The 18,543-nt window shown below is 52.2% G+C and overlaps 1 protein-coding gene across 7 annotated transcripts in view; it reads right to left on the bottom strand.

Annotated features, from left to right (window-relative positions):
• Nucleotides 1-18,543, bottom strand: part of RGS3 (regulator of G-protein signaling 3) — a 138,417-nt gene that overhangs the window by 65,747 nt on the left and 54,127 nt on the right. For all 7 annotated transcript variants that reach the window (XM_018052634.1, XM_018052631.1, XM_018052636.1 and 4 more), the window contains 3 exons: nt 17,768-17,851; nt 10,790-10,901; nt 3,987-4,030 (listed from right to left, as the gene is read on the bottom strand). In XM_018052634.1, coding sequence (XP_017908123.1) covers nt 3,987-4,030; nt 10,790-10,901; nt 17,768-17,851 — 240 coding nt within the window. The remainder of the gene's footprint in view (nt 1-3,986; nt 4,031-10,789; nt 10,902-17,767; nt 17,852-18,543) is intronic.

The raw sequence follows: 18,543 nt of genomic DNA, 5'->3' as shown, positions 1-18,543 counted from the left end.
GAAGGTATCTGAGGCCCCAAGGATCTAAACCTAGGCCCAGCTGAGGGTTGGGGGCTGGCTGTCTTAGATGCTCACACATTCCGGGGATGCCCTAGCTCCCAAGCCTCCTCTCCAAGTGCTGCCTGGAGTGTGGGAGGCTGGCCTGGACGAGAGGGTGAGCCTGGAGCCAGCCCCCTCCAGGAAGGCTGAATTCCCATCTGCCTAAATCAGGGGCCCCCACTGCCTGCCTGGGTCTCTCTTGGTCCACTCTGTGACCTGACTCATCAGTTTGAACACTCATATGCACTGTGTCCTCAAATATCAGGCTCCAAGGTCAAGGTTGTAAGCTGCCCTGAAACCATCCTCAGGAAACTCACTTGGAGGCAGGGCCTCCTTGACCACCAGCTGGTGAGCTAAGCTTTCTCCAGATATGACGGCACTGGGCCCAGACCTCTGCATTCAAACATATGTGTGTGTGTGTATGTGTGTGTGTTTGTGTGTGTGTGTGTTGAGTCATGTCCAACTCTTTGCAACCTATAGACTGTAACCCACCAGGCTCCTCTGTCCATGGAATTCTCCAGGCAAAAATACGGGAGTGGGTAGCCATTTCCTTCTCCAGGGGATCTTCCTGACCCAGGACTGGACTTCTCTTGTGTCTCCTGCATTGGCAGGTGGATTCTTTTGAGCAATCCCAATGCCAACTAGAAACTCAGCTCCTCTTGCCTCCCTTCTTTAAAACCCCATCTTGCCTCAACCTCCTTGTTCCTGAATTAATATTATCCTTATAAAAACGAAAACCTCTTCTACTACAATTTATGTTTGTTCACTTGCTGTGACAGATGTTCTCTTACTTAATTCAATTCTCCCAGTGACCCTATAACATAGGGAGGAAGGAGAAACACAGCCGTTACCATCTTTTAGATGAGAAAACTCAGGCTTAAAGAGGTTAAGTCGGCAGCCCCAAGAAGTGTCGGGAGAGGAGGGATTCAGAGTCTGTCTTCTGCCTCCTCCAGAACCTGCGATCTTGCCTCCTTTATTTAACAGTATATGTACTATTACAAAGAATGTGAGATACTCCTCTTAGTTTTTATTTTGGAGGATCAATAAATCATTGGTGATGTTGCTAATGGAGAGTAAATGAATACGAAAAGCTCTCCCCCTGTTATGACGCTAACAGGAATAATAGCTACCCTTTATTGAGTACTCACCATGTGGCAGGTTCTGTGCTAAGTGTCTTGGACACAGTATCTTATTGAATCTCATTTAATCACTGCAACAACCCTATAAGGTAGGCCTCAACAGCCTCGTTTCAGAGATGAGTGTGTGACTTGCTCAGATCGCTCAGTTACGAAATGGCAGGGTCAAGATTCCAGTCTAGGTCTTCCCAACCCCAAAGTGAAGACTCTTAAATTAGTAAAGCCAGGATCAAATTCTCTGCAGATAGTCCCCAACCCATGTGCCCTTTGACCCCATGCCCCTGGTACAGCCAGTCATAGGCTGCATCTGTCTCAAGGATTTGCACGGGCTGAGGGACACCTGTCCAGGGAAATTAAGGCCCCAGGGCCGAGAACTGCTCAGGTCAATCCAACCCACTTGATAACTAACCAGGACCTACTGCTGGGGAACAATCAGAGCAGCCGCCTCCCACTCCCCCCGCCCCCGCCCGCCCCAGGCAGTTGGTGCTCTCTCAATGCAGACTGGAAAGCCATCCCTAAAATCCTGACTCTCTGGCCCTGGTTTCTTCTCTGGACACCACCTGCGTGTTAGGAAACAGTGAAAAACCACTTGCTGGAAATGCCAACTAAGACACGAGTCTGGAGTTCTCCATGGGTTTCAAAACCACGGTTGGCAGGCCTGTTCCGGGCCGCAGGGCAGGCAGGGATCTTGTCTTCCGTGTGTTACAGACATGCCTCTTGTAAAGAGCAGCCCATTAAGAGAAAAGAGAGGCTTCTGGCTGCCTGTGAGCTTCAATCCTCCAGCCCCTTGGGGTCGGATCACCTGACACTTTACTGAAATAAAAGGGCCCGGATCAATATGCCTTCATCAGTCTTTGGAGGGCTAGGAGGTCACAGCTCCCTGGAAACCAAGGAGCACAAGTGCTTTTCTCTGGGAAAAATAACCCCAGCCTGGCAGGAATAGCTCTCTTGGCATTAAAGAACTGGGAGCCTCATTTCAGGCCCCGCTGGAGAGAACTGGAATCCAGATGGGTGAGGCTGGAAAGGCCAAAGCTCCGACACTTCCCAGCCTGCCTCCCAGCCTCTCCTAAGCTCCTCGCTCGGCTCCAGGCCAAACGAACTCACGCCAGCCCTGAAACGTCTCCACCAGCTACTTCCTGTGTTCGGCGGGGATACGCTGACACAGGAGGATACTGATGCCTTTTCAGACCTCAAATGGCCATCCCAGGCTGCCGGGGTCCCCAGCTCAGCTCCAACAATGTCCACTGCCTTTTGGACTCCCTGCTGCCCCCTGAAGCTAACATCTCATCAACTGTCTTCACCTCAGGGGTCTGGTCACCTAAAGGGGATGTGCCTGGAACTGAAAGAATGATCTTCCAATCACAAACAACATGCAAATTCCTTCTCAAAAGGGTGTACTCCTCTTGGCCAGCCAGCGCAGACCAGGCCTCACCCATAACGTGTGGCCAGTGCACTCTCCCACAAGACGGACAGTTTCCCAGGGCTGTTACTGGGTAAGACAGACAAACAGAAGCAGAGGGAAGGAATGGGTCTAACAAATCCCTGCTTGCAACTAGTAGCAGACTCATATGAACAGAGGTACAAGGAGTAAGAAAATCTGCTGAAAACTGAAAAAAATTTGAATGGCTAAGTAGTTCTGTTTTTCCATCACCAAGGCCTCCTTTGATTAAACCCCTGGGTAATGATATTTTTGGCCACCTGATGCGAAGAGCTAACTCACTGAACAAGACCCTGATGCTGGGGAAGACTGAAGGCAGTAGGGAAAGACTGAAGGCAGGAGGAAAAGAGGGCGACAGAGGATGAGATGGTTGGATGGCATCATCAGCTCAATGGACGTGAGTTTGAGCAAACCCTGGGAGATGGTGAAGGACAGGGAAGCCTAGCATGCTGCGGTCCATGGGGTCGCAAAGAGTCAGACACAGCCGAGCGACTGAACTGCAACAATAAATGATATTTCATCTCCCAAAACGCATCGAGCATTAAGCTGTTTGCCTCCAGTTAGCTCAGCAAAGGCGCAGTGTCCAGTTGAGCTTCTGATGGGACTGGGATAAGCAGCTTGAAGAAGGGAGGAGTATCCAACCCACTGAGTGGGTGTCACTCCAGCCCAAAATTCAGACGCTGGATGGTTTCTTCCATATGCATTTTCTGGCCCAGGTAAAGTACAGTTACCTTCAGGCCTTTTTAAAACATTGATAAGACCCTGCAGGAGGGGGATGTAGGTGGTATCTTCCAGAAAGAGAGGAGGAAAGAGGTGGGCACGAGAATCAGGGCTCTCTCTAGAGGACTGTTGTTAGTCGCTCAGTCGTGTCCAACTCTTTGTGACCCCAGGGACTGTAGCCCACCAGGCTCCTCTATCCATGGGATTTCCCAGGCAAGAATCCTAGAGTGGGTAGTCATTGCCTTCTCCAGGGCATCTCTCTGACCAAAGGATAGAACCTAGGTCTCCTGCATTGCAGGCAGATTCTTTAGCCACCATGAATAGGGCGATGCCTGACCTGACAGGCCACAGCTTCACTGTGACCCTTACAGGGACTGGAGATCAGGAAGTCCTGAGCAGGAGGCCACAGGGTCCTTCTTTCCCCTTTAAGCATTTTCACGCCCACTGCTCTTCTACACAGAGGTAAGAGACCCTGGTGCGGAGCATTCTGTCCCACTCCACAGAGCGGGGCACTGCCATCGTGGGCCTGCCCAGAACCACTGGAGGAGTAGGTGTGGAGAAGCCTCAGAACCCGGCACTAGCACCCAGCCCAACATCTTCCTTCCAGCCCCGGGACACAGGACCCTCTCCTCAAATTCAGGGGAAGCACTCACCTCTGCGAGATACAGCACACAGAATTTCAGGTCTTCTGAAGAACCTTTGAGGGAACAAAAAGGAAGACTTATATTAGAATTGGCTACAGAGTCTCAGCCACTTGCTTGAGCACCTCTGGGTCTCTCGCCCACAGGACTGTGTGTGGTACTTCCTGTAAAAAGAGGAAGAAGGGGCAGGCTCTCGGGGCAGTGAAATTTCAGGAGGAAAGCCCACTTGATCACTAAATAGGTTGAGGTACAGCTGTGAGGCCTCTGCCTGCAGGTCAGCCCACTGCTGACTCCACTCCACCCCGAGGAGTGCTGAGCTCTCCCTCCATGCGAGGCAGCCAGGAGCAGCCTCTGGGCACCACGCGCAGGGTGCAGGGGACGGTCAGCCATCCCAGGGGGCGTCTTTCTCACCATGCCCCTGGCGATGAGGGACACGGAGGCAGCACACTGCCTTTGTCATTTTGAAATGCGACAAGGAGCCACTGAGGAATGCGTGGACTCCGTGGACTATGCGGTGGGGTGAGGGGAGACCCCAATCACACGCTGGGTGGAGCCTAGAGATGGCTTCCCAGCCCAAGCCCAACCCCTCAGTGTGTTCTCCTAGAGTTTTCTGACTCTTGGTCTAGAATCCAACACTCAACCCACTCACCAAACCCTCTCCACCTGGGCCGCAGCTGGGAGGCCTATCGGCCACTTGCCCCTCCTCCAGCAGAGCAGCTGAGACAGAATACCCACCCTAGGGCAGAAGGTGATTTGGTCTGCGTGCTTTGGAAACACAAGAGTTAGGAGATAAGCCCCAGCTGTTGGGGAAGGCTTCCTGGAAGAGGACCTTTTTGAGCTTGAACTCAAGATGGGAAGAAAGGGCACTCCGGAAGCTGGGAACAGCATGAGCAAAGGCATGGGGATGGAGAATCACCAGCTGTGCTCAAGGGATCGCCAGGGTAAGGAAGCCCTGCCTCCTCCTCCAGGCCGCCTTCCCTGACCACTGCAGGTTGCTCCTCAGAACCTGGCAGCCCTCCCCACGGGCCACTCATCTAAGCACAGGCCAGGGGTGGTTAGCAAATTCCTGTATTTCAAGCATTCAACCTCACCGGGCAGGTTGTCCTTTCTGAGGGAAATAACCACACCACACATACAACAGCAAACACTTAAACTGCCACCGAGCTTTAGCGTACCCAGTGCCGGGTGCCAACCACGGCACCAAAAGTTTCACGTGCGTAAGCTGGACCTTCATGACAACCCCTATGAGGCAAGGAGTATGCTCACCCATGATTCATGTGAGAAAACCGAGGCAGCGGGGATGAGTAACCCACCTCAGGTAGAAGGGGGAAGAACCAAGATTTATACCCAGGAAACCTGGCCGCAGAGCCCACACTCTGAATCACTGCACACCTACCTCTCAAGGGCTCACCACGTAGGCCTGACCCAGCCCCTTGTCTCCTTGAGGAAGCAGGACCAGTGCTAGGCTCAAAGCAGAACCCTCAACAGACACTTGAATCACAGAAATTGTAAAAAAAAAAAAAAAAAAAAAAAAAAAAAACACCAAGAAACCCAAAACCAAAATGTGTTGCAAAGTAAAAGTGGCAAGGAAAAAAACAGATTTTTTTTCCTAAAAAAGAGAAAAAACTTTTCTATTCCTAAGAAAAGTAGTAAATGAGGCCCTCATGTGGGTGGAGGCCAGGCCCTCTTGGAACAAGTATATGGGCAGTTTCCTGGGCAAGTCTATCCCTAAGGTTAGGGATGCCAGCCAGAGTCAGATAAAAATAGCTCCTAAGTAAATGGGGGTATGCTTTGGACTTAGAATAAATCCTTCTGCTTCTCCCCACCTAGAGATGGGCTGGTGGGGGGAGGGGAACCCTGCATAAGAAGTCAGTCATGTTGAAGAAACCTCTAATTTCAAAGCTTCTGCCAGTTACTTGCGTTGCTGAGGGTGGAGACAAGGGGAGGTGGTTTCTTTTGTTTAAGAAAACAACCAGGATGTTTCCTTGACTTTCCAGAAGCAGACTTTAGTGCCAAGGGAGAAACAAAAAGATCTGTGTAAGAAAATAACAGAAATTTGGGTTTTAGAAGCTGGTGGTGAGAGAAGAGAAGGTTCTAGAAGGGAGGGGAAAGCCAGCATGCTGGGAGCCTCAGGGAGACAGGAGGCCAAGGTCAGGGGGATATGACCTAGGACACATATTCCCAGTGGCAAGGGATCACTGACGGATTGCCTTGAAACTTCTCTGTGCTTCAACAGCCCCCACCCCCTGCACCACACCCCCACATTACTGCAGACCCTTACTGACATCCGCTCCATGTCATGGCCTTGTGCTGGCAGCACTCTGGGAGAAGGACGGAAGAGGGGCAGCACTCAGCATGGCTCAGAGCCTCAAATAAGGACAGCAAGACTCAGAACCCAGGGGTGCCTGTAAGGAGCTGCAGTGGCAGAAAGAGGAGGCTGTAGGGTGGCTGAGCCAAGAGAGAAACCGCAGCCTCACCTGAAACCCTTCCAGAACCCAGGCGTGGGCTCTGGACTTTCCAGAGTATGGAAATGGGGGCGAGTGTAAAGGAAAGGGGACATGAGGCAGCACACGTTTGGGCTTTCCATCCAACACTCCAACCACTTGCACCATTTTGAAGTTTAACAAGGAGCCACTTGGTTTCTGGGTGAACCCAACCAAGGAACGTGGGCCGTGGACCTTGGGCTGGTTGGGTAGTGGTTTAGTCGCTGAGACAAGTCCAACTCTTGTGATCACATGGAAGGTAGCTTGCCAGGCTCTTCCGTCCATGGGATTCTCCAGGCAAGAATACTGGAGTGGGTTGCTATTTCCTTCTCCAGGGGACCTTCCTGACCCAGGGATCAAACCCATGACTTCTGTATCTCCTTCATTGCAGGTAGATTCTTTACCAAGTGAGCTACAAGGGAATGGGCTATGCAAGGGCGATCCTCAATCATAAGCTAGGGGAGCCCAGAATTGGCTTCCTGGCCCAGGTCTGACCCCTCTGGCACTTTCCCAGAGCCCTCTCAAGCCTGGCCTTAGATCCCAAATCAACCAGTTACCAAGTCCTCTCCACCCATGAGACAGGCCAGGAGGGCTGTTGTCTCCATTTTCCAGATGTAGAAACTGAGGCCTGAGGAAGCAAAACGCCTTGCAGAAGGCAAGCAGTGGGCAGATGGCAGAGCTGAGACGAACCAAGGACCACCTGCCTCCAAAGCCCATTTCTGACCACGAGGTCATGCTCTGTCCCCCTCCCGGTTTACTCATCTGTCATCTCACCGGGCCATGGGCTCCTTAAGTGGGACCATGTCTCTGTCTCTGCTAGTACCCTGGCGGCCAGCACTGAGTGGGGCTCTAAGGAGATGCTCAGAAAATGTCAACCGGCTAAATTTAACTCCAAGCGCTCCCGCAGCCAGGACCCAAGCAGCTGAGTCTCTAAGACGGGGCGCCTGGGCTCCTCAGGGAGGTTGGGGAACCCAAGAACCAGCTGGACATTTCCAGGCCATCCTGAGAGACCAGGGCAGGTCAGGAAGACACACTGTGGGCGGGATGCGGGCTGCCTGGGAGGCAGAAACACAAAGAACAGCAAAGCCAGTGGGCGGCAGAGGCAGGAAGAGACCACAATGGGCCCCGGCTGACCGGAGATGTCCCGATTGTTAGCGCCAGCTCTCCGCCTGTTCCCATTACACTGCCTTTCAGCTCCGGCTGAAGCCTGGGAGAAGCTGGGCAGGAGGAGGGAGGGCAAGGTTTAAGTGGCCACCAGCCGGAAGCGAGGGAGGCATGCACCCTGGCCCCCAAACCCAGGCCTCGCTTCCCGTCTCCCTCCGGACCTCCATTCATTCACCCAACAAACATTCACTGGGCACCACAAAGCTCCGTGCCCGGGCCTGGCCCTGGGAGTGGGCTTGGCCAGTGGAGCCAAGCACCCTTCAGACACATCACATGGAGAGTCCTTGTTCCCTGGGTGGGGCAGACTCTCCTCTGCCAGGGAAAGGCCCTCGCCAGCCCCAGCCCACAGGAAAGGCTGGGTGTGCTCTGTTCTGTGTTTACCGTCTTCTCTGCCCCAAACTGAACTCCCCACACATGTCAATTTGAAAGAGACAAGAAACCTTAGGAATCACCAGCAATGTTAATCAGAGACCACTCTGCCAAGAGAGGCTCCAGCTGAGGCCGCAGATACATCTAAAAGCCAGCCTTGTTGCTGCCGTGAGTCTCTGGGGGCATGGCGGAGGTGGGCAGGACTGTGGATGCCAAGACTCAGGACACTGGGCCCGGTGGCTCCAACTCCAATGTCTGGAGAAGGGATCGCTGGGCTTCTCCAACCCCAGGACCCACAAGGCTGTCTCAGGGAGCAGGGGCAGGGGAGCAGGGGAGAGCTCCACAAATGCCTGGAAAGCAATCTAAAGCCATCTAAGTGCTGGAACGTGCACCTTGAGAGCTCAGTCTCTGGGCCACTTCCTTTGCTCCCAGCAGTTCCTGGGCTCCCTGGAGAGCCATGCTTGCTGTGCTTGCTGACTGACACTGCTGGAGAAAGGTGAGACTCTTTGCACCAGAACATCTGGCTGGCAACTGAGGACAGGCACACACACACACAGCCCTCACATAACAACCCAATAAGCTCCAGTGGTTGCGGGCATCTCTCCTGAGCAGGGCTGGCCGCGGCCACCCCCAGTCTCTAGCCCCGGGAGGCCATGACTGCACAGGCAACTCAGCATAGGGGAGGTTTCTCCACAACACCACAAGGTCTCACACCACCCACCCTGGCCAGCAGCCACCCAGTGGTAGATAACGTTCACCCTGCCTCTCCCTTCAAGCCTGGGGTTGTGGCCTCCAGGAAGGGAAGATTCAACCAGTTCTCAGTAGACTCCACCCACCCCATCTCCCCAAACCCTGGCCCAGGCCAGAGGTGGAGGCCAGATGAATGGGCGCCGGCCATCTTCTCACAGCAATCTCAGGTCCATGTGGGCACGGCAGGGCTGGGAAGGAACGTGGACTGTGCTCCAACCCTGGCTACTGAAAGAGAAACTGCTGCCCAGAAAAGGGAGAAAGGACCAGCTGACGCTGTTCCCCAGGTCAGCAGCAATGCGGAGCCCAGGATCCCCCCTTCCAGCTATGACCCTCTGCTCGTCCTCTGCCCTATGGCTCCCAACCCCCACCCAATGCACAGCCTGTTTGTAACTCTTCTTTTCCCTCCCTCCTTACAGCAAGAGGCTGAGCAGACCAGGGTCCTGGGCTTGCAGGCCCCAGACATGTGTGGTGAGCACAATAGAACAAGAGATGGCTCAGATGGTAAAGAATCTGCCTGCAATGCAGGAGACCTGGGTTCAGTCCCTGGGTCAAGAAGGTCTCCTGAAGAAGGGAATGGCTACCCACTCCAGTATTCTTACCTGGAGAATCCTATGGACAGAGAAGCCTAGTGGGCTACAGTCTATAGTGTTGCAAGGAGTTGGACACGACTGAGCAACTAACACACTTTTCACTTTGGTTCTTATCACCAGTCAGTGTGTATTACTGAGCACAGCCTCCCACCAGCACCCCTCAAATCTGACAGGGTCCTAGATTGTGTGAGCCAGGGGTGGACAGGCGTGTGAGTGCATGTGTGTCCAAAGGGTGGGAGGGACATGGGAATGGGTGTGCAGGGGAAGCTGGGTGTGAGGGATGTGAGTTGGTGGCAGCAGAAAAGTCAAGGGCAGAGTCACCCCCCTCCTGCAGGCACTGGGGGGCTCCCTGGAACCTCAGGGTCTGAGCTGAACTTGCTCAGAGGGCTGCTCCTCATCATGCCTTTGGTCAGGCCCGGCCCACCCAGCAGAAGAGCCTCGGCCCCCAGCGAGGTGACTTGCTTTTTCCCCCTCGGTGGCCGCTCTGCTCAGTGGGCAGGAGGAAGCCAGAGGCAGAGAAGGAGAAGTTGTAAGTGGCTTCCTGTGGGGCTGCGGGAGTAGGGGTTCTCACACGGCCTGGGTTTCTAAGGAGGAAGAGCGGTGGGGGCACCGAGTGCGCAGGCCAGGTTTGCAAACAAGCAGGAAGTTTTCCTGGAGCACAAGCCGTCAAAACAGAATTCTTTTGCTGGGTAATGTTTTCCTCCCTGCCCCTGCCACCCGGGCTCAAACAGGTCTGGTGTTGTTTTCATAACCTGGGAGAGGAAACCGAGCCCCTTGCAGCAGAGACCTCGGGCGCCAAACCAAACCTCTCAACAGATACTCCCACTGGTTTCCCGTTCCCGAGTGGAGGGCAGGGCCACCATGGCAAGTTCGGGTAGAGACTTGCTCCACACTCCCACGTGCTCCTGCTTGCCAGCCCCGGCCAGCTCCTTGGACCAGCATCCCGGACTCTGGCCTGGGGCATGTGGCTGGGGAAAGCAGCCGTGGTCTCCTGTCCTGGATGTGTGTGGTGAGTTGGGAGCCACGAGCATTGCCTGGGTACGCAGTGTGAGCCAGTCACTTTGCATAAACAACCAAATTTAATTTAACCTCCACCACAACCTTCTGAGATACTACTGGCATCCTCACTTGCACAGGAGGAAACAGGCTCAGAGAGGTCCAGGAACTTGCCTGAGGTGACACAGGTAGGGAGGGGCCGGGCCAAGATTGGAACACAGGTCTATCTGAACCCAGCACTCTTCCCACTCCACTCCCACGCCTTCCCCAAACCTCGCTGGAGCAGAAATCTCCCTGCAAAGTTCAAGGTGTACAGCGGGGACTGCTAGACTGGAACACCAGTGACTGAGAGTCAAACCCACGGGCAGGGCCCGACCACACATCCCATCTGTGCTGCTCAGACCAGGAGGAGGACTCAGGGCGAGAGCGGAGGCAGTCCAGGGCGTCTTGGGCAAGCACTCACCTTCCTGCAGCTTCACGCTCTGGAGGTAGAGGGGGTTCCTTAAGACGTTGCAGCGGCCCGGCTCATCCTCCTTGGTGAAGAGCAGCAGGTCTGAGTAGGCAAACAGTGTCACCTGCATGGTGAGAGAGCAAGCAGAGCCAGCTGCCCCACTGTCCCAGAGGCCAGAGCCACAGGCTCCCCTGGAGGGCCAGGGAACAAGTTGCCATCATTTCGTGTCTCTGTCATCTTGGGCAGAACCAGGAGCAGATGCTCAGCGTGCCTGCTTCTCATAGTAGGAAAAACTAACAGAATAAAAATCAGCCTTCATCCTCAGCCTCCAGGCCTGATGACCTCTGCCTGCCTGTCAACATAGCAAATGGATGGGGAAAAGTGGAAACAGTGACAGATATTCCTGGGCTCCAAAATCACTTCGGATGGTGACTGCAGCCATGAAATTCAAAGACACTTGCTCCTGGGAAGGAAAGCTATGACAAACCTAGACAGCATATTAAAAAGCAGAGACATTGCTTTACTGACAAAGGTCTGTCTAGTCAAAGCTATGGTTTTTCTATTGGTCATGTACAGATGTAAGAGTTGGACCATAAAGAAGGCTGAGCACTGAAGAATTGATGCTTTCAAACTGTGGTGCTGGAGAAGACTCTTGAGAGTTCCTTGGACAGTCCCTTTGATCAAACCAGCCAATCTTACAGGAAATCAATTCTGAATATTCATTGGAAGGACTAATGTTGAAGCTGAGGCTCCAATACTTTGGCCACTTGATGCACAGAGCCAACTTATTGGAAAAGACCCCGATGCTGGGAAAGATTGAGGGCAGGAGGAGAAGGGGACAAAAAAGGATGAGATGGTTGGATGGCATCACTGACTCAATGGACATGAGTTTGCACAAACTCCAGGAGATAGTGAAGGACAGGGGAGCCTGGTGTGCTGCAGTCCATAGCATCACAAAGGTTCAGACATGACTGAGTAACTGAATAATAACAAGCCTCTCAACAGCCAGACACCCCACAGGCCCACCATCCTGACCAAATGCCTCTGCAACCTCCAGACCCAGGCCCTCGGCTTGGAAGCCACCTTGAGCTACAAGAGATACCACATTCACATGTGTCCTCCTCTAAGTGTCTGGCTGAAGAGCACTAGACTTGGAGTCAGAACTCGAGGCTCCTGTCCCACTAAGCAGCCATGAAAACTTGGTGAAGTCCCCAAATCCCTTCAGCCTCAGTTTTCTCATCTGAGAAAACCATGCAAACAGGGAGAAAGTCCCTGCCCGGCTCCCTACAGGCTTCTTTCACAAGCTCTGTGTAGACTATAAATTGAGGCACCATGCCATATGCATGTTCTTATCAAGTTCCTTGCCGATAATTTCAACTGCATCCATGCACAATCACATCATGAAAAAGTCAGTTACTTATGCCCCAATACAGACACGCACAGAACTTTTATCTCTTTGATGCATTAGCTGCTCCGAAAATAAAGGAGAAAGATATTTTTAGACATTATAGGTAAACCACCAGGCATGCTCCACATAGTTTTATGCTAAAAAAAAAATCCACTTGATCTTCTAATGCCAGTAAAGATTACACTGAGCTTTGTTTTGCAAATCCTGCAGTGGCCTTTAGTCAAAAGCAATAAAAAATCCTATTTTAGATTCTCTGAAGAAAACAAAATATTATTAATTATGTGGACTTCCCTTTGAGGTATCAAAATCTGACATTTCACATCATCTGGAGTAGGAAGAGTCTGCCAGAGGGTCGGCATGCACTACGGAAGGGCCACAGTGAGTGTGCGCTGGCTTGTTGCTCAAATTCAGACGGTCAACATGCTGCCATTTAGCTGTCAGACTGTTGGAGATGACCTAACAACTCCACCTCTAAGACCCTAGCCTATAGAAATTCTTACAAGCACATATAAATGTGAACATGTAGCGATGTTCTCAGTAGCACTTTTGTAATGAAAAAAATAAAATAAAATAAATGCCCATTAAGAGAAGATGAATAAACTAACTTCATATGGTAGAATTTTATACAACTATTAAAAGAATAAAATGGAGCTGTGTGGGCAGAAATGGAAATCTGTTTGTCATAAATCAGAATACTGCAATGTGCAAAAGTACCTAGCATATAATCCAAATTTGTAAAGCAGAACTGTCAATCTGTCTATATTTTTGAAAAGTATTTATTCCTTTGGCTGGACTGAGTCTTAGTTGTGACATGAGGGACCTTCGTCGCATCATCTGGGCTCAGTACTTGTGGCCCATGGGTTTAGCTGCTCAGCAGCACATGGGATCTTAGTTACCTGACCACAGATGGAACCCACGTTGCCTGCATTGGAAGGTAGATTCTTAACCACTGACCGCCAGGGAAGCCCCATAAATCTGTCTATATTTCTACATACTTTCAAGTCTAAGGTACTCATCACAGTCTTCACTATGGGGAGGATTTTACTTTATACAGTTGTTTGATTTGCATTATTTGGCAATGAGAACCTATTACTTTTATAATTTAAAAACACGTCTTTTTCTTAGGATGACTTGGCACACAGAGATTTGACAGAATCCGGGCCACAGAGACAACAGAGGGCACCCTTGAACGGGAGGCTCCCCAGGGGGCTCTGGCTTCTCCGACGGGACCAAACATGAGGACTCCTGAGCGCTGGGCTGGAAGGGATCCTGGTGGGGACCCTCTCCAACCCCCTTCCCATCACAGCCCTGACACAACACGGCCCACAGAAGTCTCCATTTATTGAGCACTTACTTTCTGCTCGGTGGATCCTGACTTGTAAACAACATCATTGCCCTCTTGGATAGAGGAGGACCCTGTATCTCTGAGAGGTTAAGTGACCTGTCGGAGGCCACACAGGCAGGGACAAACCAGTGCCCAGGTCTGGCTGACCCCAGAGCTCTCATCGCGTGGGGAGGCAGCCATGGGGGCTGCCAGGGGGCTCCCCACACTTGCTCCAAGGACACTTCTGTTTTCTCAAAGGGTCAAGAGTTGAGGGCTTGTTTGGTTAGGAAACCCTTGAAACTTAAAGGATCACTAATCCCACATGGTCCTAACCAAGCTTCTTCCCAGCAATCTTACCTACAGCTGTCCCATCCCTGAATGTGAAAGAATCCAAGCTGGAACCCAGAGAGAGGGGCGATGGAGACAAGACCGTGAAGTTAAGGGAGGGCATGAACATGGGCCAGAGTTCAGAAGGATTTTAGGTGTTGGTTCCTGAGAAGAAGACGTCAGCATCCAAAAAGCAGAAAAGAGAAAGGCCCTGCATGAGGCACACACGAGGCGAAGCCTCAGGCTCCCCTGACGACTCAGTGGGAATCTGGAAGCGGCCTCCGGACCCACAGGGGAGCTGGCAGCGGAGGGGTCAGAGGCGACAGTCTGTGAGGAGACTAAAAATTAAAAAAAAAAAACAGCCCCAGCCTACAAGAGCCAGCTGGAGGGCACTTGGAAGAGCCACTAGCAAGGTGAGAAAAGACCCAAGCCGCTGCTCTGGCCCAGATTCCCAGAGCTGAGAATGTGGTCTAGACAGGAAGTGATTAAGGCCTGAATGAAGAATTTCCCCAAAAGTCAGGTCAGGGAAAGGACAGAGCTGGCGCACAGTGGGAGGCAGCGCAGGGAGGCCAGCGTGCCCCTCTCCTACCTCCCCAGCAGCCCGAAGAAGTCACGGCAGCCCAAGAGCAGTGATGGCCATCTCCATGGCCCAGTGACCGGCTCACCTCCCACAGCAGGCCGTGGGGGCTGCCAGGTGGCTCCCCACACTTGCTCCAAGGACACTTCTGTTTTCCCAAAGGGTCAAGAGTTGACGGCTTGTTTGGTTAGGAAATCCTTGCAACTTAAAGGATCACTAATCCCACGTGGTCCTAACCAAGCTTCTTCCCAGCAATCTTACCTAAGGGCAGGTTGGCAGAAAAGATCTTGGTGCCTGAGTTAATGGTAAACTCAGTGAGTCAGCATGTAAAGTTAGGGTGTGTCCCTGAGCCCCACGGAGCTCCTGGAACCTCCAACACAGGGCCTGGCTCCACTGCAGATGCTCGATAACCAGGATTTGAATGTAGAAACAAGGCTGTGCCCAAACACTGGTTTGGTCTCAGGGCACATTAATCAAGTCTGTGACTTCTGGGAGCAGGCGTGAAGAGGGCAGTTCAGGATGTGGTGTTGGATCAGCTCGTGGAGCATGCCCAGAGAAGAGAGGGGACAAAGAACCAAGGGGGAACATTCCAGGAGGTAAGATTTCTGTCGTGCACCAGGGAGAACTTGAGACAAATTAGCACTCTCTAGTAAGAAAACCACCGTCCAGAGGGACTGCCTCTGCACACTCAAGAACAGGCTGGAAGACAATCAGCAGGAGAGTTCCAGGGAAGCAGTAAGAACAGACAACTCCTGTGGACCCAGCCTTCGCTGTGATTCTCCAAACTTATCCAAACTCCTTGTGAATTGCTTTGTATTTTTGGCCTGAATAGCATGACAGGCTACCAAGATCCAAATATTTGCCTCCTATCATATTTCAAGAAAAAGGAGTGGATTATTTTTACTTGTCTTCAAATCTCTTCTTTCAATCTTCAGAAGGGGTCTCTTAGTTCTAGGCTCCACATACCCACTGGATGAAGAACTCTTGGATAGACTGTTAACTATTATCAGACCTGGGTTCAGCTTCTGTTTGTTAATTTGTTTTTAAACAAACACACCAGAGGCAGCATGGAATCCTGGGAAGCACTGCTGAGCCAGAGAGATCCCAAGTGCTAACTGTGGCTACATCTTTTTGGAGCCTTGAGACTCTTGGATGCATGCTAAGTCGCTTCAGTTGTGTCCAACACTTAATGACCCCATGGACTGTAGCCCACTAGGTTCCTCTGTCCATGGGATTCTCCAGGCAAGAATATTGGAGGGGGTTGCTGTGCCCTCCTCCAGGGGATCTTCCCCACCCAGGGATCGAATCCACGTCTCTTATGTCTCTTGCACTGGCAGGTGGGTTCTTTACCCCTAGCGCCACCATTGGAAGCCCACTGGTGCCAGTTAATCTCACTGGAGGCTTAGTTTCATCTACTGATTGGAGTCAAATGTTCCTCTCTTCAGGAAGCTGCAAGAATTAATCAGGATCAGGATTTCCCTGGTGGTCCGTTGTCTAAGACTCCATGCTCCCAATGTAAGGGGCTCAGGGTTTGATCCCTGCTCAGGGAACTAGATCCCTGTTCAGGGAACAAGCCGCAACTAAAAGACCCTGAATGCCACAATGTAGACCCAGCACAGTCAGATTAACAATTAAATATTTCAGAAAAAAAAAAAGTTAACTGGGATCAAGTATGGAATATGAAAGCGAAGTCGCTCAGTCGGGTCCGACTCTTTGCAACCCCATGGACTGAGGAGCCTGGTAGGCTACAGTCCATGGGGTTTTCCAGGCAAGAATACTGGAGTGGGTTGCCATTTCCTCCTCCAGGGGATCTTCCCAACCCAGGGATTGAACCCCGGTCTCCCGCACTGTAGGTAGATACTTCACCATCTGAGCCACCAGGGACCCAGCATGGAAAATGCGTACACAATAAGGCTAAAGAAGAAATGTTTAATGTTTGTGGCTTAATGGTGAGTGAGTGAGGGAACAAAAGAGCACATTTGGACACACAGGTGTACTCCGGGGTGGCTGCCGCTTCTCACTGTCTTCTCCTGAGTCTTGTGAATTTGCGGCCACACCTCTGTTTCTGACCTTTGCTACCTGACTGAGCTCCACTACACACTTACTTACCAAGAACGGCTCCAAAGGACTTCCTGTTCTTAGAACTGAAATCCCCCTCAACAGATGAAGTTTTACTCCCATGGAGGCAATTCAGAAGCTATGCCAAGGTTCTTAAGAAAGTTCCGGAAAAGGAGGTCCAGAAATGTGGTAAGCGACACCAGTGTGGTGGAAATAAGCCTGCGGTCTCCCCAGGGAAACCCCCCTGAAAGAGACAATGCTCACTTGGAAAATATGAGTTCTGGTCTGCTTGTTGAACAAACAAAACGACAGCAGCCTGCTTTCGCTGCAGCTACACAAAATGTCCCAGGATGCTGAGGCCGAAACACCCTTCGAGATCAGCCGACCTCAGACCCTGCCATGGCTGCCTCAGACACACACACACACACCCACCATTCAGATGGGAAGACTGAGGAAGAAGGAAGAAGTCTTAAGTGAGCCAGCAGCAAAACAGAGCTGGCTGTAATCTTTCTGCCTTCAAGTTTCCTGATCTTTCCACCACCCAAAGCTGCCTCTCAACTCAGCCAAGCCACACTCCCAGCTCTGAATCAGGGCCTGATTGGCAACAAGCCCCCATTCTCTCTTCAAGGCTCTCAGGAAACCAGTCAGATCCCAGGGTTCCAACCTCTGTTCCCAAGTAGACTTAAACTCACGAAGACTGAGCCGGAACCTGGCCAACTCTGGGGACTGTGGAGGTGAGTGAAGTTCCCCCAGTAAGAGATATGCCAGGGCCAGCTCCCAGGAAGAGCGGCGTGGCCTCCACACCCAGGCCTCTGTGGGCCGAGCTAGAGCCATAGAGAGATCATAGACTTATCCCTCAAAAGAGGATTTGTGGTTTGGGTTAATACACACCCAGAGAACCCGAGTAATGGATGCTCTTCTAAAAATTCTCTTTGGCTAACAGCTTTAATCTTCTCACCCATAAAGTCATTCGTCACAGCTGGGGTGAACTGCCATCTCTTCTGTTCCTTAGAGGAAGCTGGGCTAAACAGTGGAATGTCATTAGGGGTTGGGAAAACCTTCTGACCGCCAAAGATTGACTATATAGCTTTGAGAGGTGGTGAACGCCCCGTCACTGGATGTATCTAAGGAAAAGTTGGGTAGCCATTTGGTAGAGGAGAGCACGGAAGATTTTTCAGGTCTTTCCTACCCTGACTGTACAATTCTGCATCTATCAAGAAGAGGGGAAATGTAGGGGCCTGGAAGATGGCTGGCGAAGCCCACCGGAAACCTCACCTGGGAAGGAGAGTATCTTACCTCGGCAGCCTTGTTTCGCCCCTCATACAGCAGCAGCTCCTCCGACAACAGGAGGGTCCGGGCGGGGTTGCAGAGATCTAAAGGCTGTAAACAAAGGCAATCGTTCAAAGAGGCCTGGTGGAGAAGGTGGGTGGGGGCGAGGGGGAGGCAGCCTGCCAAAGCCAGCCGCAGAAGACTGCCAGCCCTGCCCCCACACCCCAAGAACCCACACGCCCCCTCATACACAGACAGAAACAGAAAGACAGAGGCGCTCATCCTGGGCGGAACTGCTGCTGCGACCTTCCCCACCAGCCTTCACACACTTGCCGCAGGAAGTCGGACCACATGGCCAGGCCTCCCCGCCCCCCGCCCCCCACCAGCTCCCTGACTGCATTGAGCTCCCAGGCCCTCCCAGCCCCCACCCTCTCTCCTCTCTCCTATTCACGCTGTCAGGTCCAGGCTCTCAGGTCACCTCTGGCAGTATCCTGAGAGCCTCAGGCCAGGTTTGGTCACTTGAGTGCCTTCGAAGGCCAGGTCAATCCCTGCTCCACACTCATTAACACACTTGAGTTCACTGACTCCTTCTCTGTTGTCAGTTCCCAGGGACCAAGTCTCACCCAAACGTGTCACCCTACTCCATGACCCTGCCCCATACCCACTGCGGAGCCCCACCTCCCACTCTTAGTGGGAAAGAACCCTCCTGCCAGTCCAGGAAACATAAGAGATGCAGCTTCGATCCTTGGATTGGGCAGATTCCCTGGAGGAGGGCATGGCAACCCACTCCACTATTCTTGCCT

Source organism: Capra hircus, chromosome 8 (assembly GCF_001704415.2).
Source record: "Capra hircus breed San Clemente chromosome 8, ASM170441v1, whole genome shotgun sequence".
Lineage (NCBI taxonomy): Eukaryota > Metazoa > Chordata > Mammalia > Artiodactyla > Bovidae > Capra > Capra hircus.
Note: the sequence above shows the minus strand (reverse complement) of the source record. Positions and strands in the feature narration are given on the sequence as shown.